The sequence below is a fragment of the Coffea arabica genome, chromosome 8c (genome assembly GCF_036785885.1).
Source record: "Coffea arabica cultivar ET-39 chromosome 8c, Coffea Arabica ET-39 HiFi, whole genome shotgun sequence".
In the NCBI taxonomy this organism is placed as follows: Eukaryota; Viridiplantae; Streptophyta; class Magnoliopsida; order Gentianales; family Rubiaceae; genus Coffea; species Coffea arabica.
The window spans coordinates 39,089,662-39,113,779 of record NC_092325.1 but is presented as its reverse complement, the minus strand read 5'-3'; the positions used below and the strand labels follow the sequence as shown (position 1 = coordinate 39,113,779).

The 24,118-nt window shown below is 31.9% G+C and overlaps 1 protein-coding gene across 1 annotated transcript; it reads right to left on the bottom strand.

The window, feature by feature from the left end:
* Positions 1-3,111: 3,111 nt before the first annotated feature.
* LOC113705344 (sulfite exporter TauE/SafE family protein 3-like) lies at positions 3,112-8,154 on the bottom strand. The gene is made up of 12 exons (XM_027227165.1): positions 7,534-8,154; positions 6,938-7,097; positions 6,213-6,413; positions 6,069-6,133; positions 5,838-5,865; positions 5,597-5,685; positions 5,442-5,528; positions 5,175-5,225; positions 4,815-5,036; positions 3,986-4,079; positions 3,713-3,853; positions 3,112-3,552 (listed from the first exon to the last, which is right to left on the bottom strand). The coding sequence occupies exons 1-12, from the start codon at positions 7,756-7,758 to the stop codon at positions 3,467-3,469; spliced, it is 1,449 nt and encodes a 482-aa protein (XP_027082966.1). The 5' UTR covers positions 7,759-8,154; the 3' UTR covers positions 3,112-3,466.
* Positions 8,155-24,118: the final 15,964 nt, after the last annotated feature.

The following is a 24,118-nucleotide window of genomic DNA, read 5'->3' as shown; positions in this document are numbered from 1 at the left end:
TTTTGGTCTGACTCTGTTGTGCTATAGGAGTAACCCTTGTTTTTCTGTACATTAGTTGATTAACAGTCTCTATATTTTGATAGGTTTTAATCTTAATCCCTTAAAGGTGCACGTGTATTTTCACAATTTCTCTTTTTTAAGCCACTCATGCCAAGAAGCTAAGTTCATTGATTTTATAGAAAATTACAGTTTTGATCCTAAATATTTGGGGCGCCCGCACTTGTAGTTTAAGTTGGTTCAAATTCATCATCCTCAAAGAGTAATGGGTTAAAAACAAAAAAACTCTCTGTAGTATATCTAATACACAAAAAAGTCCCTCGTGGTTTCAAACATATAAAATGACATCTCATGTTTTGAATTAAATTGTAAACAAACAAAATTCGTTAAAATTAACGAAATTTTATAAACTTAACGGAAAACTTAACGGAATCCGGTAAATTTAACATAATCCAGTAAGTTTAATAGCCGAGACTGTCATTTTCTTTGACTTTAACGAATTCTGTTAGTTTACAATTTAGTTTAAAATATGAGGTGTCGTTTTGTATGTTTCGAAATCACGGGAGGCTTTTTTGTGTATTAGATATACCACATGGAGCTTTTTTGTTTTTAACCCAAAAGTAATTAATAAGGTCAGAAAAGAATAGTAGCTGATTTGGTTAAATGGGATTTTCAAGCCAGACTGGACTGGAATATGACATTTCAGAAGCTTGGAAACAGTAGCGATCTGATGGAAAATTATGGACATGATGCCGAAGGATGTCCAGGAAAGAATTTCGAATTCGAGTTAAAATGCAAGTCTTGAAATAATTCAAGGAATCCAAGAGTCGTAGGGTAAACGATTTTATGTTCCAGACATCAATAGACTCTTGGAAGACAATGAAATCATCCTCCACATGGTACAAAGGAGGAAGAGACTCGTGAGCAGACTTGAGGTACACGGTACTTCGGCCATTTATTACTGTCAATCCGGTCGAAATTTCTCTTAGAACTTTCAACTCTAGTTTTCAATCAAATTTAATTGATGGTTAGAAAGTATCTCTTGGCTACAATGACGCATCATCTAGATAGAAGATAAGTTCAAACATCAATATTATCACTTGTATTGATTTTTTAGATTTCTTGCATCTATTGATTTTCAAATTTATATATATATATTTATATATTTGTCTCCTATTTGACTTGATGTATTTTCTACTGTTAGTGTAGATTTATTGCATGAAATTATCCTATCGATCCCAAAAAAAAAATTAAAATAGAAGAAGAAGGCATAGATCATCAAATTACTCATCACTACTCTTTTTTTTTATTTTTTTTTACGTAACGGTACATCTAATCCAACCTAACCTACTCCTATATCTACTGGGGGTAGCCTACTTTAGGAGATCACTCAACAAAATCGAAAGAACTAAATGGGAACTGAATCAAATGAGTCTCGTATGAATTTAAAATAAACCTCACATAGACGTATATTAATGGGAGGTCGAATCTTGTCTCTTACCCCACAATTAATCACAATTAATGCACAATTAATGCAGTGACCATCACCACTCACTTGAGCAAGATGGAGATGAACAATTGTGTGGCACATATTTGATAACTTGCACCACTTTTCAATTAAACCACTACCCCACCAAACGCATCAAAGAAGACTATGGTCAGGCCTAACGTGGAATCCGCCCCACCATTGTACCATTCCACAAGAAAGCTGCATCTGACCCTTTTTTGTCTCTGTCTCAATTATCCTCAAAACCCCGGCTAGATTCAGTAAATGATTGGAATGGAATCTTTGGCTCCTGGCTTGGCTTTCAACGTATTTTACAATTTTCACACTGTTATGCCGTACAAGTCATTGATAAGCTTTCTCATATGGTTATCTGAAATGAGATGACGCTTTCATTACAGTCTATGACATAAACTGTACTAAATTGCATACAAACTTGAAAAAAGGAAAGAAACGAAACAAACTTTAAAAAAAAAAGGGCAAGAGTCGAGTTCTTCTCAATTGAGTTTGTTTGGATAAGAATTTATTTGATCCAGTTACTGTAACACTTTTTGTGATGTGATGTATGTGAGATAAAAAGGTGATTGAGAATTGTGTGTATAATGCAAGCAAAACAAAATCTAAAATTTTTATTCCAAATTCTTGTTGTCCAAACAAACTCCATTCAAGAAACGGTTTGGTTTAGCAAGAATTGGAATCTAATCAACCAGTTTAACCTGTTTTCTGCTGTTTCCTTCCGTATTTCTTTTAGGATTTGTAGAGCACTAGACAATTAGAACTAAAGGTGTTGACTTTCTTTCATTACATTACTTTTCTTCTTTTTTTTTTTTCTTGGAGGGAAAAGTAATATTTTACCCAAAAAAAATCTACCTATAAAAAACTAACTGTAAATTACGACAACATTACTAAATCAGAAACACTAATTATGGTAACCGCTAAAATCAAGGAGATGTGTTATTTTTTAGTTTGTTTCTATCGTTTAGTCGTAATGTCACTTGATATAAAATTTTCCTACCCAAAAAGCAAAAAAAGTAATACTAGCGTACAAAAGTGGTTAACTACTAAGTTGAAAGAGATGGTCTGATTTTAGATCTGTATGTATATCAAATCGTGTTAGAAAAGTCCTAGTTTGGTACAACTTCTTGTGCCAATCAGTGGGCAGTTCAGGTTGAAGATAATACAAGGCCAGAGATAAACTCATCCCGATTTTCATCTCCATGACTTTCTTTTTTTATTTACTCATCCATTTACTAGTAGTGGAAGTAGTCAAAATTGGACTGAATTTTATCATTGGCCAAATTTAATCACCAACTTAGTTCAATTTCCTATTCCAGTTCAAAAGAAATGCATTTAATCATCAACCAGAGATAAAAAAGAAATGCACTTGATCAAATTTAGGATTGTGAAGCCATGGAGTCCAGCAGCATGAAGCTGAGGCAAGATTGCTCAGCAGATACTAGTCAACTGCTTACTACAGATATGAGCGGATTTAAATGCAATCTAAGATCCAATTTATCCTTGATAACAGTGTAATATTGGCTCAAGGGCAAGTCATATCTGGTGGGAAGCTTCTGAGAGGGCACTTTTTACAACAGTTTGGCAAGAATGGGGAGATTAAAACACTGAAAAGATTTTATAATTCTAAAGAAGTTTAAATGGCACATAGTCCATTCAACTAGAAACAAAAGGAGAGGGAAGTTTGATCACCTATTGAACCATAAAGAAAGTACAAAGAAGACAGCTTTTCATTGCTAAACTTCTATGCTCTGAGAATTCTCTCCAGAGAAAAATGAACTGAAATATTTAGTCTGCAATTGTAAACACTTTCTTTGACTACAAAACCAAAAAGAAGCAATGATACTCTTTATCCTACAAGTCAGGAAATAATACATTTGATGCCAATTGTTGTGACTGTAGGTATGGTGTAACGTCAATCAACAGATTTGCTTTGCGGTAAGCAAGATGTTAACTTGTATACTTGCAGAGGTTCTCAAAGCCCATGTATTCATGGTGTTCAATCTTTCCAATCATGTTTGAAATGCCAACACCACCTGTTTTACACAAAAAGGAAGAAGCCCTTGAGACATGGACAACTGCGTAACAAATTTAGAAAAATACGAGCTTCAAGTGGTATAAAGCTTCGCACAAGTTGGTATTGTGCTCAAGAAAATATAATCAACAAAACCAAGAATGACAAATGATAAGACTTACCTAGTGAGATGGCACTGACAAAGATGGTGAAGGCCAGAATGAAGATAATAAGGGATGCCCTTCCCAATAAGATGATTATCCTTCTCACAAAATGTTGACCAATAAAAGCGGCAACGGTTGCAACAGCAATAAAATAAAGCGCTGTGAAGGAAATCCAACAGGATCAAGCATTAAAGTTCACATAATGTAGGGGAAAAGATATTGCAATACTTCTTTCTCTGTAACTACATAGCGTGATTTAGGTAGTAATAAGGATCTACAAAATATACTCACCATAAGGAACTGGAAAACGTTTCAAAAGGTAATATTCAACAACTGACATCGATGCTGAGAACATCATGGCAAAGGTGGCCGTTGCACTTGAAACCTGCAGCAGAGTTCAAAAACATGAGGCTAGAATCTTCAAAGGGCCTGTTTAACATAAGATGGAAAATCCAACAGGTAATCATGCTTCTCTTGGTATACCATATCTTAACTGCCTTGAGCAAGTTGTGATTTTAACTCAGTCGTTGATTCAGAACAACAGGTACCCAAAATGGACAATGCAGACAGCAACTAATTAGATAGAAATATGGAACTATTCAGTCACTTCTTAGTGTTTAACTTTGTCCATCGTATGGTTTAACCAAATTTAAGGAAATACTCTTCCTAGGTCTTCTTGAATCACTACTTCTTCGAGGAGTTTGGAGCAGTAGTCAAGAGTTCAATATTGCAACCATTTATAGCTGGACACCATTAACATCCGTGATCTATTCTTTGTCCAAAACACTATGAAGTCAATTATCATAGTCAGATGCTCAAGATTTCATTCACTCTTAATGTAAGATGATGAGTTGAAAACTCATACTGTATCTTATAGTGAAAATGAAGAAATCATTGAAGACAATAACTGCAACTGACAGGCTTTTGTTTAGGGAAGAGGCTCCTTTTTTCCTCTCACCATCAGATTAGTCATGAAGAAATGGAAGTAGGAACATACTGAGCCAACTGCCCAGTCATGATGCACATGTCTCTTCACTGTATATCAAATAGCTCGAAAGAAATAAAAAAGAAAAGATGAAAGTTGATCCATTTACAGCAATAAAACAAAACAATCATTCACCTGAGGAGGTACACCCAACTCTAGAAATAGTGGACCCATAATAAATCCTCCACCTAGACCAAGTAGCCCTCCAACTACACCAGCCAATACACCAAAGAAACAATAAGTGATCAGTTGGTGCACTTTAAAGTTGGTACCAGTATCTCCTTTTGATGCAATTTTTCTCCATCCCTTGTATAAGCTAAATGCTTCAAATGAAGATACTCCAAAGGAAACTGGTATCTATAAACGAATTAAAATGTCAGTTGACAATCAAATCCCATCCTCAGTCAGTAGCTAGCATGTCCACAAGTACTGGAGGATGATAATGGCCTTGGTCCTGAGTTTCAGAATAGAACAAGAAAATGCTTGTAAAAATACCTGAAGCAAATTGACCACCCAATATAGTGCCGAACAAGTATCTGTATGGTTCTGTCCAAAACAAGAAGCAATATTGAATAAGTTCAACAAAAACTGCTAACAGCCACCCCCACCCCCTCCCGGCCAGCCCAGAAAGAGTGTTCAACAAAACTTTTTTTTTTGGGGGGGAGGGGAGGGTGGGGAGGTGGGGGGTATCTATACAAGGAGCTATTAGTTCTAGTAAATATAAAGGACAAATAGAAAATAAAAGAAAGATGAAGAAAGAACCTTGATAATTTGCAATGCAAGAAAAGCAATCCAGACAAAAACAAGGAGACCAAATTCCTTCCAACATACATTCTCCAGAATGGGGACCTATATCAAGCAATATATCAGCATTGAACATTCTGTGAAAAAGCATCAGCTTTTGAAAAGATACTCACCTCCTGTTCAACAGGCTTTGCATCCTTTTCTTTATCATTGCTAGGGCCACTAGGCAGAAGTTTGTATTCCGCCTCTTCTTGACCATTGCCTGGAGAATTAGCATTAGTTACTAAGGAAACAGAAAAAGAAAAAAAAACACACACAAACACACACAGAGGAGAGAGAGAGAGAGAGAGACAGAGAAACGATTGAGCAGAAAACCACTTGAAATTGAAGGAATAATAAAAAGATTCCACCCACCATTTGTCTCTAGACGCTTAGCAGCCTCCTGGTATGAGATCATAATAGACAGTTAGAAGCAAATAAAGATACTTTAGGCATCAACCAAAACCATCTTTTAGACAGAGCAAAATTATGAACAGCAACACAACAGATGCATAGGAGAATCAATAGAGTTCACATGAGGAAACAAAAAGTAAAATGAAAATGAAAATATTCCTATAGCCCCAAAATGTGTGAAGTTGGAACAACCTTTTTCATAATGGTTTCCTTTTTCCATGTTTCAACACCTCTGAGAAATGCCTTAGTTGATGTGCCTGAAAATGCAATACGAATTCAAATTCCTTAACAGAGCAAAATGCATAACAAACAGACAGCAAAAGAGTCAACCCTCACCGATGAAGAGAATGATTAGTAGAACAGTAACCATCCAATCGGCAAAAATCACATTAAAAGCGACTCCTATGCTGATTCCCAGCATAAGCATTGGTTGAATGAGAACTGCTAAATCGTAATCGATAATGGGCATGTCAATCGTAGGATGTCGGAGCTTTAGGTTATAATAAACAGTTGAGATTGAAGCTCCCATGATCATACCTGAAAAACAGAATCACAAATAATAACATCTTTAACCATGCAAGGGGAATTGCAGCTCCACTGCTGATCGATCAATGTGAAAAATATTTAGACGGCAGACGTTTCTATGAATCTGTTTTGTCAATTTCTTTTGAGCTTCTAAGTAAATATTTAGAACATGCTGTGGACTTTGAATGTTGCATTGAAAACTCTCTGGAGATATTATGAGGTAAATCCTCAACAGTGTGAGCCTACTTCAGTTACCACAAGCAGAAGTCAACATCTCTCATGAAAGAAGCTCTAATTAACCTCAATATCATGGCACTTTTCCACTTAATAAAATGCTTAAAACTTGAAGCCTCAATGGTTCCATGATAGTTCTATTGGGTAAGGGCCTATGCGTTAATAATTCAATAGCAAAAAATGACTAAAATAATTAACAGCTAGAATTTCTTGCTCTAACAAGTAATAGCCAAATCCATTTACTCTGTTCATTCAGTGGATATATATCCAGAAAAGATTTTAACTTTACACTTGTGGCTTACATTTTGAAATAGCAGTTGATGATTTCGGATCAAATCCTATAATAAGTGAAAGCATAGGTACAAATATGCCGCCACCACCAACACCACCTACACTGCCAAATGCTGCTCCAAAGAATCCAATTATGGTACCGACAACGATTTGCCATCCAAATTTGATTTCCTGTAAACGCCAGAAATTACAGAAGCAGACATTTCCAATCAGTTTTTAAAACGGGAAAAACCAACACAAAAGTCAACAGCATACAACTTTAATGCATCAGTTGGTTTTCAACCGAAAACAAATTAACCAACGTTTGATCGACAAAAGACTACATTGAACAAACACATAAACTCTTCTTCCCTCTTTACACAATCCAAAGAGAAACAAGTAAATCATTTGCATCGAGGCCAAGTGATCAATGATAACAGTTAGTACTGCTAAAAAATGAATTCCAAAACGGTATTCATTTGATCTACAGTCCCAACGATCCATTATCTTCCCATCAAATTCAATAAAGAAAGTCATATTAAAAGAGAAGAGAATGAATACAACTCAAACAAGCATCTTCTACAATTTCAAAGAGGAAGGGAAAAATTTTCATGATTCCTTAACTTACAGGCCAAACATGCTGGTAACCTGATTTATCGGCCTGCCACAAGAAGTTCAACAACTTGGAAAAATTAGCTGAAGCTGGATTCCCTGTAGAATTCTGGGCAGAAGCTGAAGCTTCATTCCTAAAGCTTCTTTCAGCCGAAACAAGGATTGAAGCTAACAAAAAATTGCATACAATTGGCAACAACGGCCGAAAAACAACATCCCATTTCCCTCCTCTCCCCGCCATTCAATTTCAATATTTCTCCTTTCCGAAAATTGCAACTTTGCCGTTTCTCTGAATTCTCCTTTGAAAATAAAAGAACCCCTTTTATTCTTTACACTTCTGATGCCTTTTTAAGATCTCCAATTGCTAAAAAAAAAAAAGGTTTCTCTCAGTTTTTTGTCAACTTGCAATATGATTTACAAGTGTGCATGCAAAAGCTTTTGCTTTAACTATTTCTTGACTTGTGAGGCTGAAAAAGGAGACAAAATTTAAAATTCCTGCAGAAAAAGGATGCTGCCAGAGAAAAGGGAATGTTTTATTATTTCCAAAAATGATGGGATTTCAGCCTTTCAGGAGGAACGAACTTTCCTTTTCCCTGAATCAAAGAAGGCGCTCTTCGGCTAGTGCTAGTTTCAGCCTATTGGGACACAAAATTTTGCGTGACAAGAAAATATATAGGCAATTGCTGAAGAAGCAAATGTGTGTTGTGTGTGAGAGAGAAAGAGAGATAGACAAGGAAGGCCAGAAGCGTAAAACCAGCAGGGTGAAGAAGAGCTATGGCTCTCTGGAAATTTGCCTGATATAAGAAAGCAGGAAGTGGAATCGGCCTAAGAGGAGGCCCACCAGGAGATGGTGGACGGTGAAACGACAGAGTTTGGTGACCTGAGTTTGGTTATGGGGAATTGGGAGGGATGGTGGGCTGCTGAAACCATAGAGTTTAGTGAAATGAGTTTGGTTAAGAGGGATAAATTTCTGAAATCTCTCCTGAGATTTCTGTGAGTATCATTTAATGCCCTCTGAATCTTGAAAAATAAATTTTTTGATCTGCTTTAAGCATCACAAATTTTATTTTTCCTTATTATAAAGTGTTTCTCGATGAGTTTCATAAATTGTTTAGAATTGTATGAGTCTTTTAATTTTTCTTGAAAATGATAAAATGGCAAAATGCTTTAAATTGTAATCTAGCAACTAATTTTATGTGTTTTCAAGATATAACAGTTTTCTTCTATTTGTAAAATGTGTCTTATTTTTACAATTGTGTATAAAATTTTTTAGTATTTCTTGTCCATAAGGATATCTATTAAATGGTCTTTCAACCAATTAACAACTTAAAAGGTTAAATTGGTTTGTTATTTCAATTAAGAGATCACAAGAAAAAGACCCTTTATTAAAAACTTTAATAAATGCTCATTAAAAGGTTAAATTGGTTTGTTATTAAAAACTTTAGGGGAGGTTTTTGAAACTATCCCTTGGTTTTATAAGGGGCGAAAGTTTCCGAAAAAATTTGTGGGGCCCATCATATTTTTATTTTTAATTTTCTTGGCCTGTCATCAATTAGTTAATGTTCCGTAGTACTTAAATGCTCCCGCGGTGGGACCTCTCTAGTACAGATAGTCACGCAGTACAACTCAGCGTGAGTGCTCAGTGCTGACTGGCTGGTCCTAGCCCCACACGTTGCTTCTTTTATTCTTTTTTCTTTTTTTTTAATTTTTAAGAAAAAATCATTCCAAATGTCTTTTAAGTTTTCTATTTTGCCAAATGAATTTTATCATCGTTCACTTTTAAAATGTTAACTTTTCGTGCCTTATAAATTCAAATTAACAAAATTTGATCATAACCTAAGTTTTTCGATCGCTTTGTAGCTTGAATTCACGGCATAACATAAATACAAGTAATTTTTTAAAGGGTTATTATCACTTTATCCCCTTAAACTATATCACTACCATCAGTTTATCCCTTAACATTATCTTTTAATCACTTTACCCCCATAAGTAATTTAACTCAATATGTTAAGAAATTTTGGACAAAAATACCCTTTTATTGTATAGCATTGCTACATTATTATTATCACTTTATTCATTTAGATTATAGGATACAATCACTTTAGTTCCTAACATCATTTTCTAAGCATTTTACCTCATCGTTAATCTAACTAGTGTGGTCAAAAAATTTTAAATATATTTGCCCTTTTTTATATATAATTAAAAATAAAAAAATTGGTATTCTTCCTTTTTTTTCACTTTAAGAGATCGAAAACATAAAAATCAAAGAATTTTCTCAAATTTCTTTTTTTCACATTTATTAGTACTAGGAAAACGAAAAGAGATAGGAAAGAAGGAGACAAAAAATTATTGTATTACTTTAAGGTTGTCGTGATTAGGATTGGAATTTAGTGGTAAACAAAAAAGTGAAATAATTTTAAAATAATAAAAGTATTTAATTATTTCTTATTTGTAATTTTTTTTTAAAAAATTGAGCTCTCTCTCTCTCCCTCTCCCCCTCCCCCTCCCCCTCCCCCTCCCCCTCCCCATCTTTCTATTTTTTTCAATATTAATAAAATTGCTAAGAAGAAAGAAATTAATACTTTGACTTTTTTCTTGATACTAAAAAGGAGAAGAGTCATTCTAATTTTTTTTTATTTTTATTATGCAAAGAGGAGGGTATTTTCTTCTAACGTTTTTTAATTTGCTAAATTGGTTTAATGGTATGATAAATTGTCTAAAAAATAACTCTAGGGGGTAAATTGATAATGAAACTATATTTTATAGGGGTAAAATGATAATAATTTTAAGGATTAAACATGTCTTTTCACTTTAATTAACAAACTCCATTAAGTTTGACCGTTAGTCTTGGGGGTAAAGTGACTAAAAGATAACGTTAAGGAGGAAATTGATAGTAGCACCAAATATTAAGAGAGTAAAGTGATAATAACCCTTTTTAAATATAGAAAGGCCATATCCTACTTTTTAGTGACCAAAATAAAAATATAGATGGAGTCTAATCCACTTTTTTAGTATAAAATGAATATGGTTTGGATCATATTCTACTTATTTAGGTACAAAAATAAATATAAATTGGATCATTTTTTTAACCATTAAAGGAACCTAATTTTTTGTCCCCTAAAAAATGATCATATGTGGATCACGTGATGGATTCACGATAAAATGTGATCGAAAATTTTGGTTGGGGCTTGGAATCAAATTTTACATACTTGATTTTGTAATGAAGGTAAAATTATTATTTTAAAAATGAAGGATGAAAAAATTTAGTTGGCAAAATGTGATGAATGTTTTAAACGATTTTCTCATTTTTCAAACAAAAATTATAAGAAAGAGAGAAAAAAAAAACCAGGAGATTAAAATGTTTGCTCAAATGTTACAGTATCAACTAGTTCTATACCAATTGAACAAATAAAGTTGGTTTTACCTTGCTATTCGTATTTAGAAATAATTTTGCTATCTTCAAATTGAAGCTTTTAGTGTGAATATAAAAGTTCTGATGTTGATAGGCCGTTGAATTAACTACTCTAACCCTCTTCCCAAATGGACTATTTATTCTTTTGCCACACGGACGTCTTTAATGATTCTATTTTTTATTCTTTATTCTTTTTCTATTTTTTATAACAATTAATTCTCTTCCTTTTTTACTTCATTTATGGCGCTGTTTTTTATTTATAGTCAATTTCAACAAATCTATTAATGACATACCTTATATAAATTTGTATTAATTTTATATTTGGTCAATGAACTCATTTTTTTCTTTTTCTACTCATTTTCAATCATGTCCTTTATTCTTAATATTGGTTTGATTATTTAATGCAATTACTAAAATGGAGACCAAGCATGCCACATTAATGTTTACGTCGATGGTTTTTCCCTATATCTTCATTATATATATATATATATATATAAATGTTTGCTATGTGAAAAAATTATTTGTTTATATTTCTTGGTGGATTATATTCTTTATCTATTTTCTATAACAATAAATTACAATAATGTTTTACTCCTTAATTTATTTTTTGTCAACTGTTTTCTAATTTTAAGTTTTTACCATCATATTCTCTATTTCTATTATTGGATTGATAATTTATTACCATTACTAAAATTTGGAAAAACTTTCATTTTTCTATTATTTTTTACTTCTTATTTATAGTAAATTTTGATTTATTAAATTCCTACTTTATATATGGTTACATTGATTATTTATTAATATTACTTCAAAAACTTTACTTTTTCTAGACTTCTTTATTTGTAAATCTATTAATTTCGTAATTTATATACACTTACATTGCTTATGTCTTTCCTTTTTTTTTTATATCAATCAACTTACAATTTTTCTTTTCTTAATTTTCTTCAATTACTTTCACTCTATTTCTATTATCATAGTTAATTGTTTATTTATAATTCTAAAGATTTGTCAATTTTCATTTTTAATGAATCTATATTACATAATTTTAGCATATTACTCATACAAGCCCATTTGAATTTAAAGAAAAGTACATTTAAATTTTATAAATAGTCATTCTTTCCTAAAATATTCTGTCAAATTCAATTTAGACCAAAGTTGTATTAATACAAACACAGGGTTATAAAAAGTTCTCCCAAATTATTTTTCTTAGTTTTTAATAATTTGAGTAAATAATAAATTCATCATCTATTAGTTTGCTTTAATTTTTTTTTTCAATCGTGAAAGAATCAAACTTTTAATTACACTTATTTCCTAATATATCTCATTCACTACCCATATGTTGACTTGCCACCATTAATTAGAGTAAACATAATTCCATTACAGGATAAGACTGGATTGAAACTAATTATTAAGTTGTTATAAATTAACCATTTTTTATATATTTAATGTTAATATTTGTCTTATAATTAGTTTATTAAAATTTATAAAATGGCATTTTAAGTTCTTTTATAACAATGTTTATTCAAAAAAAATAAAAATTATAGAACATAAAAAAAAAGTGCCCATGCAAATACATGGGAAAGAAAGTAATATATTTAATAAAACAATGTTTAGTTCCCCATATGGTATGTTATTGAGTTGGACGTATTCACATTCTTCCAAATGAACTATCTATCTTTCACCATGTAGATTCTTTAATGTTTTTTTAGTTTTCATTTTTATTTTGCTTTTTTTGGGTAATAGTTAGTTCTCTTCATTTTTCACTTGCTTATTTATAGTAACTTTTAATTAATTTATTAATTTCTGCCTTATATATATTCGTATCAATTATGTCTTACTAAATCTTTTCATCAATTAACTTATAGTTTTTCTTTTTAAAATCTTTCAATGAATTATGTGCAATCCCATTTAAGTAACGGATTAAGAACTAGTTATTGAGTATATTGAATATAAGATAATTTTTTGTCTCCTTAGAAATTACAGGAATACAAACACAAGTTGCAACCCATTCGAAGTGGGGACAGTAATATGCAACAAAGTTAATCACCCCAAATTTGGACAATTTTTTGCACACTTCCATGTGTTGCAGTTTAATGGTTTTATTGTTAGTTATTTTTAGTAAAACTAAAAGGTTCAATTTAGGGTAATTGTTCTATTAAATCTTGATTGTAATTGTTCTATTCATGGCTTAATGTGTGTTGGCATAGCAAAAAACATGCACTGCGAAAGTAGTTCTAACATATATAAAAATATGTGAGAAAAAAAAATAAGCACACCAACAAATATTCAAAAATTTTATTTCCTTAAAAATCAACAATAAATCATAGATTTTCGCTTACGACAATTCACAACTTTTAATTTAGAGGTTTTCCCTCTATTTCACAACTCTACTCAACAAACTTTTCAAGATTCGACTTAAGTCTTCAAGTAATAATTCACTACACTTGTAGTGTTTATATATTGCTAAACTTTCTAAACAAACACAATTGTAAACCGAAACTTATTTGGAGCTGATTTGAGATTTTCTAATCTAATATGGAAACTAAATAAACAAGACACCAGAACAAGAAACTAAAAGAATTAGAAAAAAAATACTAAGATAGTTTGGTTTAATTTTCTTCATTAGTTCTCTCAAACCAAGCTCTTCATTATGGTTCTTCAAAAAACAAAAAAAAAAACTCTTCATTGTAGTCATCTCCAATACCATTTTGATCTTGAATCTCCATAAAAAAACTCAATTACAAACACAACATTCAATCCTAACTTATGATTGGTCTTCAACTTCATTTTCACCTGTGGCAATTTGATAGGGTGTAATTTTATCATTTATTTTATTATTAATTTCTTCTATTACCTGACTTGACGTGGATTAATTGTTAAACTTTACTCACTTTTAGTATTTTGCATCTATTTCAGAGAATAGAACAAAAATATGATAACAGGTACCAATTTGACAGAAAATAAGTTCAAATGATAGAGCTCGTTTCAGGGGTATTTTTGAAAAAGAAGATGTCACGTCTATTTTGGTAAATTCGGTGAAGGAAGGACGCCTGAAGGGCTTCTTCTTCCTGTTGGGAGCCGCCGCACTTAGAGGGCTTAGTTAGTAATTAAATAGAAGAGGAATGGAGTTGCAGAGGGAGAGGACTCCTTTTAGCTTTTGGAACTTTTCCCTTTTGGCTTCTTTTTTTATTTCCTACGCATGTCATGTCAGGGGTAGAGATTTAGCCTTTGACTTTTCCTATCATCTTTAGTTTCTTCTCTTTTCTTTTCGGTAAGAGTAGATAAGGGATGAGTTAAATCCCTTTGTCTAGGCTTTGATTCGTCTGAAGATTGTGAGATCGATTTAATTTAATTTTTTTTTATTTATTGGTATTCGTATATTCTTTGATTTCAGTACTTATGGTTATTTAATTAATTGATTGTTTTGGATCCGGATAATTAGTTAGTTTGATAATCTATTATCAATTAGGACATTAAATCCGTAATTGTTTAATTGTCTTGAATTAGTGACAACTGACATGATTAGATTCGCGGCAGAGGGATACGCGGATTAATCTGAAATAACCCTGGTAGTGCGTTATTTGATTAAAATAGGGCTCTTCTAATACGTAAGGCAATTGGAAAATTAAATCTTACGAACATACTTAGGATTATTTCTTAATTAGAACAGTGATTAAAGGGCGTACCTTAATCACCGACACAGTAAGGAGGGGTTGACTGTCATCGCTTGTTTGGTAGTTATAACCTATTTATTAGTAAATAATTGGAATCGACTTTGCATCGATGATCAATTAGGTGAACCATTGCTGAAGTTATTTCTTGGCTAGACCATTAATTATCACTCATTTAATTTTAGTAATTTGTTAGTTAATATTTAGTAGTTTTTTAGATTTTATTTGAATTTCTTTGATTGTCACCTTCTGCACAAAAACACCCCCTTATTACTGTGAATTTGGAAAGAAACATTTATTCCCAATCCCTGTGGATTCGACCCTATTTACCACTATTTACAAAACTTAACTTTAGTTGAGCAGATTTTTATTATTGCACAGGCTGACAACCTGTCACAATTGATGAAGCTTGTACTTCTCGAACAATTTCTTTGATTGATCACTTTTGTCAAAAAACTCAAACCTATCCACCTATACTTTATTGAGTAACCCATTATTTAATTCATTCACATCACCAAGAAAATTTCACAACAAAAAATCATAGTTGCCACCTACAATGTTTTCAACTATTCCAAGCTTGTCTACGTGAAGAATTCCACCACTTTTAGCAATATCACAATGTTTAACTAATTTGATTACCTACAATTGATCAACCAACTATGTGTTTGATTTTTCTCTTCCAAAAATTCATCAACTCCAACAAAATCAAGAATTTTTTCATAGTTATGATTTTCAATCACTTCTTTAATCTAACCAATGATATTGCTTTCTTTCTCAATCATTTGTGAAATTTCTTTTTGAACAAGTGCACCCATAACTTTTGTAATTTTTTCTTTCTTTATCTCATCAAAAAATTTTGTTTATGCTTCCTCGTTCCAAATTTCTTTTCCACTATGACCACAATAAGAATTTATCAAAAAATTTCAAACATTTTTTGCCGTCTTTGTATGTATGAATCTTTTTGCTATATGCAACTGGATTTTGGTACTGAGATAATGGAATGCGGTGCAATCTAACCGTTTATTTCTTTCTAATTCTTTAATTGCACTACTTAATAATTTTGCATATTCTGCAAGTTTATTGAACCCCTTTTGGAAAATATTCCAAAGTCCAATAGCTTGGAAAAATGCCTTCATCATCCAACTCCAAATCTCAAAATTGTTTTTGCCATGAACATAAAAATATCACAACGTGGTAAATCACACGAATCCGCACTTCAGTTTCACGAACAAGCCATCAAAGTCTAGATTTCTGATATATATCACTTGGTAGCACTAAAAAGAATATGCACAGTAGAAACAATACTAATACATATAAAAATATGCAGGAAGAGGAGAATAAACACACCAACAAATACTTACTCAATAATTTTATTAGCTCAAAATTCATTAATAACAATATCAAGTTATAGCCTTTCCCTTACAACAAATTGCAACTCTCAACTTAAAGGCTTTTCCTCTATTTCACAACTCAACTCAACAAACTCTTCAACACTCAACTCAACTTTTCAAATAATAATCCACTAAATTTGGAATATTTATAGATTGCTAAACTTTCTAAACAAATATAATTGTAAACCAAAACTTATTTGAAACTGGCTTGAGATTTCCTAATCTAATGTAGAAACTAAGGTTGTGTTTGGATTGCATTTTTCGTCATTTTTCACGAAAAAATTACTGTAGCGATTTGATATATGTGAGGGAAAAAAGGTGATAGGAAAATGTGATCACGGAAAACGACAATATTTTCTGACGGAAACAAGCAATCCAAGCAAGACACTAAAATAAGAAACTAAAAGAATTAGAAACTAAATACTAAAATAACTTGATTTAATTTTCTTCTTGCATTTCTGTGACTGAAAGATTCTTTCATTCTTTAATCACTATTTTAAGCATAAGGAAACATAAATGGGATCGAGTCTTTTTGTGGCTGAGAGATTTTTTTCATTCTTTAATCATTATTATAAGCTTAAGGAAACATAAATGGAATCAAGTCTTACCTGTCTTCAAGTGATTTAATCCTTTTTGTGGGTCATGGGGATCTAAATCTGCTATATTTTACCACCCCAGAATTATTGACAAGATAAAAGAAGTGACAAAGTCTAACCATGATTTTTTTCCCTCACTTCTAACCAGATCTGACATCAAAAGTATCCGAAGTGAGCAATGTGATCATGATGAAGTGAATGCAATAATATACAACGTAAAATAAAAAGTATGCAGAAATATCATCATTTACTTAAACAAAATGTTTTTGGTTTTTGCCCCGCCCCACGCCCCACACCCACAACAAATATAAGATTCATGAATATTCTTTTGTTTGTTTTCTTCTATGTCATTCCAAGATGGCAATGGCGCGTAATATTTCAACATTACCATTTTCTTCTCCTTTTCATGAATATTTCAATCCCCTTTGAGGTTTTCACTTCGTGCTCAATCTAACCTGGTATTGGGTCATTCATCGGATAATTAATGGAAACAAGATGGACCATTGTTTGTTGGTCCCTCTATTTGACTTAGATAATACTAATGGCTGTCTTTTTCTATCAATCATACGTCTTCCCGAAAAATCAAATCGTGCATTTCCTTGTCGCATTACAATTTTTCGACCTAATCTTCTTTATTCATTATTTGAAATTAATTTTAGACTGCTGTGATACTGCGGCTTAAGTAGGGATAAAATTTCAAAAACCACAACTAAGGTGGTTTCTAACTATTTTGCTTAGCACCCCCGGCGTTTTAAATATTTCACTTACACAATAAATAATTAGTGTAAGTTAGTGAAGAGTTTTATGATTCCAAATTGCCCTTGCATGGCTCAACAGACAATGAAGTACTAAATTTAACATTAAAAAAAGCTCAGAAAAGTTAGGACGCGTTTGATAAAATTAAAATCTGAAAATTGAAATATGAATCCATTAAATTATTAAATTGTTAAATACTAATGTGAGTGTATACTACATTAAATGATAAGTGAATAGTTTATCACTCATTTTTTAGAGTAAGTTTTGTTTAAAAAATTCAGTGATATTTAATTAATTCAAATGTTTTATTTTTTTGTTATTATTAAACGCGTTTGAACATGTTAAGATCCAAACTTATTAAATTTAAGTGCTTGATTAGATTACCAACAAAGCCTTAGAAAGACACTGTGAGAAAGCAAAACCCTTGCAAACTAACTCCAACATTGAAGGCGATCTCTGTTCTTTTCTTGCTTTTCCAAGTTTTTTTCTAAGTTTAGAATTGATACTTCACTATCTTGTAGGCCACTCAAAGGAAATTCTAGAATGAAAATAATACGTCTAGCATTTTTCAGAATCTTTTGTGGATTAATTCTTTATGGTCTGAATTAGTCGTGCACAATAAATAGAACCATCCAAACATTGAAGTCCCAACAATCCGCACAATCATCTTTCCTTTTGCTCATAATTTCATCCTCCCACTGCTGTCCTCAATAAAGATTACACGGCTCTTCTGATATGTTTCTTTATATTATTGTAAACGGAAGCTAATGAGCCACTTTCAATTGAGATGGACCACTTGTAAAAGGTCGGTCTGTTCTTAGAGAGCAGTACAAAACTAGCATTTATAAAATTATCATACAAATGTACACAAACACATTCAAGGTACATTATATTTGACTAATTTTCTGATTTAATTTCATAACATTTGAAACTCTTTTTGCCCTCCGGGGCTTGGTCTGGCGGTTGAGGTTGCTGAAGATGGAGCCTTAGGTCCCTGATTCGAACCTTACTGCAAACAAGTTGTGGAGGGTGGGGAATAGTCTGCGGAGTCCACTCCCTGCGGGACACCCCTAAAAAAAAAAAAAAAAAAAACTCTTTTTAACCCGTGGCAATTGATGCTACGTATTCATGAATGAAAAAAAAATCCTAAATAAGCGAAACATTTTAAAAATATATCTACTTATACTTTTAAACGTAAGTTATTGAAAATAAAATCGAAAATCCCTTGCAATTTTGGATTTGGTGTTTTAAAAGAGGGAAAATACAGCTTTAATTGACAATATTTAGCACTCAGCTTTAGATCTTTATTGTTCCATCAAATTATGTCACAGCTTAGTCCAAAATTCTTAAACCAAAACAATGGAAAAAAGAAAGCTTAGTCCAATAAAATGTTTTTTCTGATTGACTAATCAAGGTTTTTGTTCCAATGAATGATGATGACTTGTCATAAGCACTCAAACGATACCTGCAGTTCTTTCCAAACGAAAAAAAAAAAAAAAAGAGTACTGATCGCTGTCTAGGCACATATCTGATAGGGTATCCAATGGATGAAATTATCAAGTACAGTGAGTCATTATTGACCCAACAACCAAATTCAGAACCCAACCACATCAAGTTCAGTACTAGCTACTTTCTTCTTTTTTTTTTTTTTTTTTTTTGTCAATAAATATAGTGGTCCTTAGTCGTTCAACAAATTTCTCAAATCTGTTGTGCTGTTGACAGTGCAAATCACAATTATTTTTTTTGTTTAATTAATCCTCGAAATCTTCCCCAACGCCCTCTCTATCCCAACTATCAAATCTAAGATTCAAACCCTAATGAATTTGGTATTAGAGAAAACTTTAAAAGCGCTCCCCTAAGCATTGCATTGTATGTAGTTGATGATCACTGGGTCCATAATCTCTACAATAGTCACAGAGTAATTGCACATATATATATATATATATATATATATATATATATATAGTTTATGGTACAAATGAGGTTGATCTGATATTGAAAATATGAGATTGGTTTTGAAAATAACTTCACTATTTTATAAAATCTATTGATTTTTATATTTGATTGTTTTTTGTGCCGATTTATTAGTTTAGCATCTACATCTATATTGACAATTTAGCCTACTTAATTAGTAGTATCTCTTGCAAATGCGTTTTGGTAGTATGGGCAAAAAGAGAAATAAGCATCAAAATTTTTTTCTTTGCAAATGTTTTACTACAAGATATTCCCTCCGTCCCACTTTGATAATCCTGTTTTTCTTTTTCATCTGTCCCAAATTGTAGTCCACTCTTCAATTAAAGAATGTAGTTGTATTTTAATTTTTCTAAAATACACTTATTCAATGTAAGTTATTGTTATTATAAACTTACCCCATTTAATGAGAGTTGATTCTTTTTTTATCATTAATTCAAGTTTCTATAAAGTTATACTCTAATTAATGTGAGGGCATTTTAGAAAAATAGCTACCTAAATTGATTGTTCCAACAAAGTTAACTATTTTTTCTTAAATTGTGTAAAAAAAAAACTAGAATTATCAAAGTGGGACGGAGTGAGCAGTACATATATTGGGACGTCATTGGAGGGAGTGCTTTAAATGTCTGAGCAGTTGGCAGTCGGTATCGCCAGAGAAATTAAAAGTTTTTTTTTTCTCCTTCTGAAAAGACATTTGAGATAACAACGTAGGATCTATCATGTTTCCTTTTCTTAGAATTTATTATGATGACTAAGAACAAAATAGAAGAACTTATGGCATTTGGCTTCGTCCTGCTATAAATCATAAAACCCTTTCAAATTTCTAAGTTGCTTTGTCAAACAAAGATATCTGTTTAGTTCTAGCACTGATTATTCAGAGTTTTATGCATGCCATTTACTTTGGCTCAAACTGTACCAGAATTTTTCATGGATCGATCTCGGAGAAACAGTTTATTAGGGTTTTGCAGAGTATAATTTTACGAGTCCATTCACACAGAGCGGAGCGACTAAAAATTACGATATTTCTAAATGATAAATACAAACAAAGAAATTCCTAAAATCAATGAGATGAGCCGTCTTTTAATTTGTATTTGTCGTTTAATATATAATTGTTGTCATTTTACTGAGCATCTTGTTAACTGAAGTATAAAATATTTAGTTTAGAGAGAAGAAGCACTCCGTGTGCAGACAACTTAATGGAATGGAAAAATATGATATTGTCATCATACTTTGAATCTGAAGAAATCCACTTGCTATTGTTTAAGGGAAAAGAGGAAACAATCCACTTGCTGCATATACAAACAATATGAATTATATATTGCTGATGTCAACTCTTTGTTCTAAGAAAACCCTTGTTTGATTTGTTCTTTTTTTTTTTTCTTTTTAACCGACCTAAAAGGACAGCTTGATGCCTAAAAGTATTCTATAAAAATCTTGGATTTGGCCAGCTGCCAGGTTGTGTGCCAGTTCCCATGCCTTGCCGAAATTAAGAACAGGAATCCATTTTAATTTCACCTTTTCGCCGGTGAAAAAGTACACTTTGTTCATATTCAATCGATTTAATTTAATATTTAATCAGATCAGAAGAATCAGAGGTCTTGAATTCAAATTTCGCTTTACACGAGTTTCTTCTAATAATGCCTTGAAATTTGATTAAATTACACGCAACATTGTGGATTTCTTGTAATCTTAAAATACAAAAAATGTAGATTAAAACTAGAAAAAAATTCGAAGTAGTACAAAGTTGGACCCGTACAAGATTCCTTGTGTCTGAATGGGTCCAAACTCGAGGCTGTACACGTTTTAAGAATGTCTCAATCTTTAAAAAGCCTTCACCCATTCATCAAGGTTGGCACAGTATCAGTCAAAAGCAGGTGAGTTGTTCATTTGCCCACAATGTCGGTCAAAATCACGTGCATAAATGAGGTGCCTCAAATCCTGCTTATCAATCATACTCCCTCCGTCCATAGTTCTAGTTTTTTTTTTTATACAATTTAAAAAAATAATAATTAATTTTATTGGAACAATCAATTTAGGTAGTTATTTTTTTTAAAATGTCCTCACATTAATTAGAGTACAATTTTATGGGAACTTGAATTGATGATAAAAAAAGAATTAACTCTTATTAAATGGGGTAGGTTTATAGTAACAATAACTTATATTGAATAAGGGTATTTTAGAAAAATTAAAATACAACTACATTCTTCAATTGAAAAGTGGACTATAATTTGGGATAGATGAAAAAGGAAAACAGGACTATCAAAATGGGACGGAGGGAGTATATAACACGAAACTAATAAATTTGCGTGCGAGATTGTCTAATATACACTCGTTAAAACTATTTTAAATACTATACTATTAGATCTTTATAAAAATGAGATCAATTTGGAAAAGTTTCAAAACGTAACGAGACAATAAATATGTATATATATGAATTTATATGATAAGTTAAATATAAATTAGATATATACACGAGGGTTTAGTAAATTCTTCTTAAAGAAAGAAAAAAAGAAGAAAAGTAAAAGTCATTTTTAATATTAATTAAGTAAGATAGCAATATATAGTACCCACATACAATAATACATTTGTAGCTCCGTCACTAATTCAATGTGAAAACCCCCAATCCTTACGTCTTTATCTTATGGTAAGACGTATGCATCACTTGGCTCAAAACTTCACGCAAATCAGTAAGAAAGAAAATAAGATAATCTTCATGCATGCATGCATGATAGCTGTGATTAGTAGTAATTAATTAGTTGTCTGATTCATGGTTGCACCTTCCTCGATCTTCAAAACCTCACGCAAGGCATTAGAAATGGAAAAGAGAACAAATTAATCATAGTGGGTGAACTTAATTAATACTACTTTATACTAGTATTTAGTCTGCTTAATTATCATGCAAGGTTGCATCTGTGACCTAGCCACCTGACCTAGCATGATCTTCAAGATGCAGCACTAATATTAACAGGTTAATAGCCCTCAGATCCCCAAAGCACGTTTTTAAGCACAAAATTAGGAGATGTAGATCTTAATTAACATGCCCAAGAATTTTTACATAGGATGCTAAAGTTGCTAACCCTTCTATGCTCATGTTTTGAACGTTGAATATGCACAATGATTGTTCTTCTTGTCCTTTTACTAGGAGATGTACGAGCTTCAGGCTTTTCGATGGACATGCTCGAATAAAAGTGAAGTCAAAATCAAAAGGAGAATAATCAATCAACTGGTATGTATGGCAACTTGTGTAAGAAAGAGATAGCGATGAAACAGAACGAAGATGCAAGGAAGCCATAAAGGAGATGCAAATCTCATTCTCTAAAGACAAGGAGGCATTAGGCAGCTGTCAACAGTGAACACAACACATGAAGAATGAATGATAATACTGCACTGACTTTTCCAACTTCTGCTTGTTGCCTTTCTGTCCAAACTGAGACATTCATAGTTAATTGTACTCAATTGGTTAAAATTAGAAACTTTAAAGGACTAAATGTGTTCCTGCTGAAACATTAGGGTTGAAGTCGTTCTAACCCCCAAACACTAAGGATGCAAAGTGCATTTTCACCTTCCATAGTATATAGCTTCTCACATCTAGAGCTTTTAACGAAACGAATCGAACATAATACTTGACGTTTAGGTTCTATTCATATATTATATGAATAGGATTCGAGTTCGATTCGAATATTAAACGAGCTATAAGTGTTGTTCAAATTCGACTCATTTATTTATATAGATATTTGAGTTCTAATTCAAACTCACCCTATTAAACTAAACAAGTTGAATCCGAGTTCGAGTTCGAGCTCAAATTTGAGTTTGGAAGTAATTTAATTATATTTTCAATAAGTACATTATTTAGAATAAGTTTAATTGTATTTTAGTAAAATATGCTATATATTTAATAATATTAAATATATTTATATTTGTATTTATTTATTTTATGATTATCTATGTGTTCACGAACTATTCAAATAGTTCGTGAACAGATTCGTGTTAGACTAGATTATTAAACATGCCTAATATTATAGCCTTATTTGGCAAGTGAGTTTTTTGGATGTTTATCTAAAACTTTACTGTAACTTACTGTAGAAGTTATATAAAAAATTTTTGAAGTGTGCAAATTTTTAGATATTTTGAAGCGTACAGTTTAAAAATTTTGAAAATTTTTTTAAGATTACTGTAACTAAAGTTATTAAAAAACTTGTAACAGACAAATTTGGCAAAAAACTTGCTTGCCAAACAAGGCCTATGTTCAAATTCAATTCATTTATTAAATAATCGAGTCTTTGAAAAATCGAATGTGCTGAACGCAATAAATTTGCAAACGGCTCAATTCGTTGAAAGCTTACACCTAAACTTAAATTTTGAAGAATTTTACTCGTCGAAGTGATGTGAACCAAGAAAGTGGGCCTGGTGGTAATGACAAGTATCCAACTAAAGGGCCGAAACACAAGCTTGGGCTATTCCAGAAAAGGCCATAGAGGTAAACTTCAAGTTTGAATTAATGTTCCGCACAAATTTACAAAATGTTAAATTCAATCCATTGGGCCACCATTCCAACTTCCCCTCTAGATAGGCAGATGTCTTGTCCTTGTTAGTTTTAGAGATTATAGGATGTCAGACCTTTTCCATTTAAGAAGGAAATTACGCCTTGTTTGGATGGTGATTTTCTGCAAAAAATTTTTTTATGTTTTCCATGAATACATTTCCCAATTGCTTTTTTACCTCATATATATTAAATCATTACATATATTTTCCTACAAAAGGTCCTAAAAATATCAATTCAAACAAGGTTTAGTTTGCATTTTGCAAC

Bases quoted from the DNA above. Each gene is read 5' to 3' on its own strand.
- LOC113705344 (XM_027227165.1), bottom strand. From the start codon at position 7,758: ATGGCGGGGAGAGGAGGGAAATGGGATGTTGTTTTTCGGCCGTTGTTG. The intron at 5,529-5,596 runs GTGAGTATCTTT...TGCTTGATATAG, and splicing joins CAAAGCCTGTTGAACAGGAG to GTCCCCATTCTGGAGAATGT. The intron at 5,226-5,441 runs GTTCTTTCTTCA...TGTTTTGGACAG, and splicing joins TTGCATTGCAAATTATCAAG to AACCATACAGATACTTGTTC.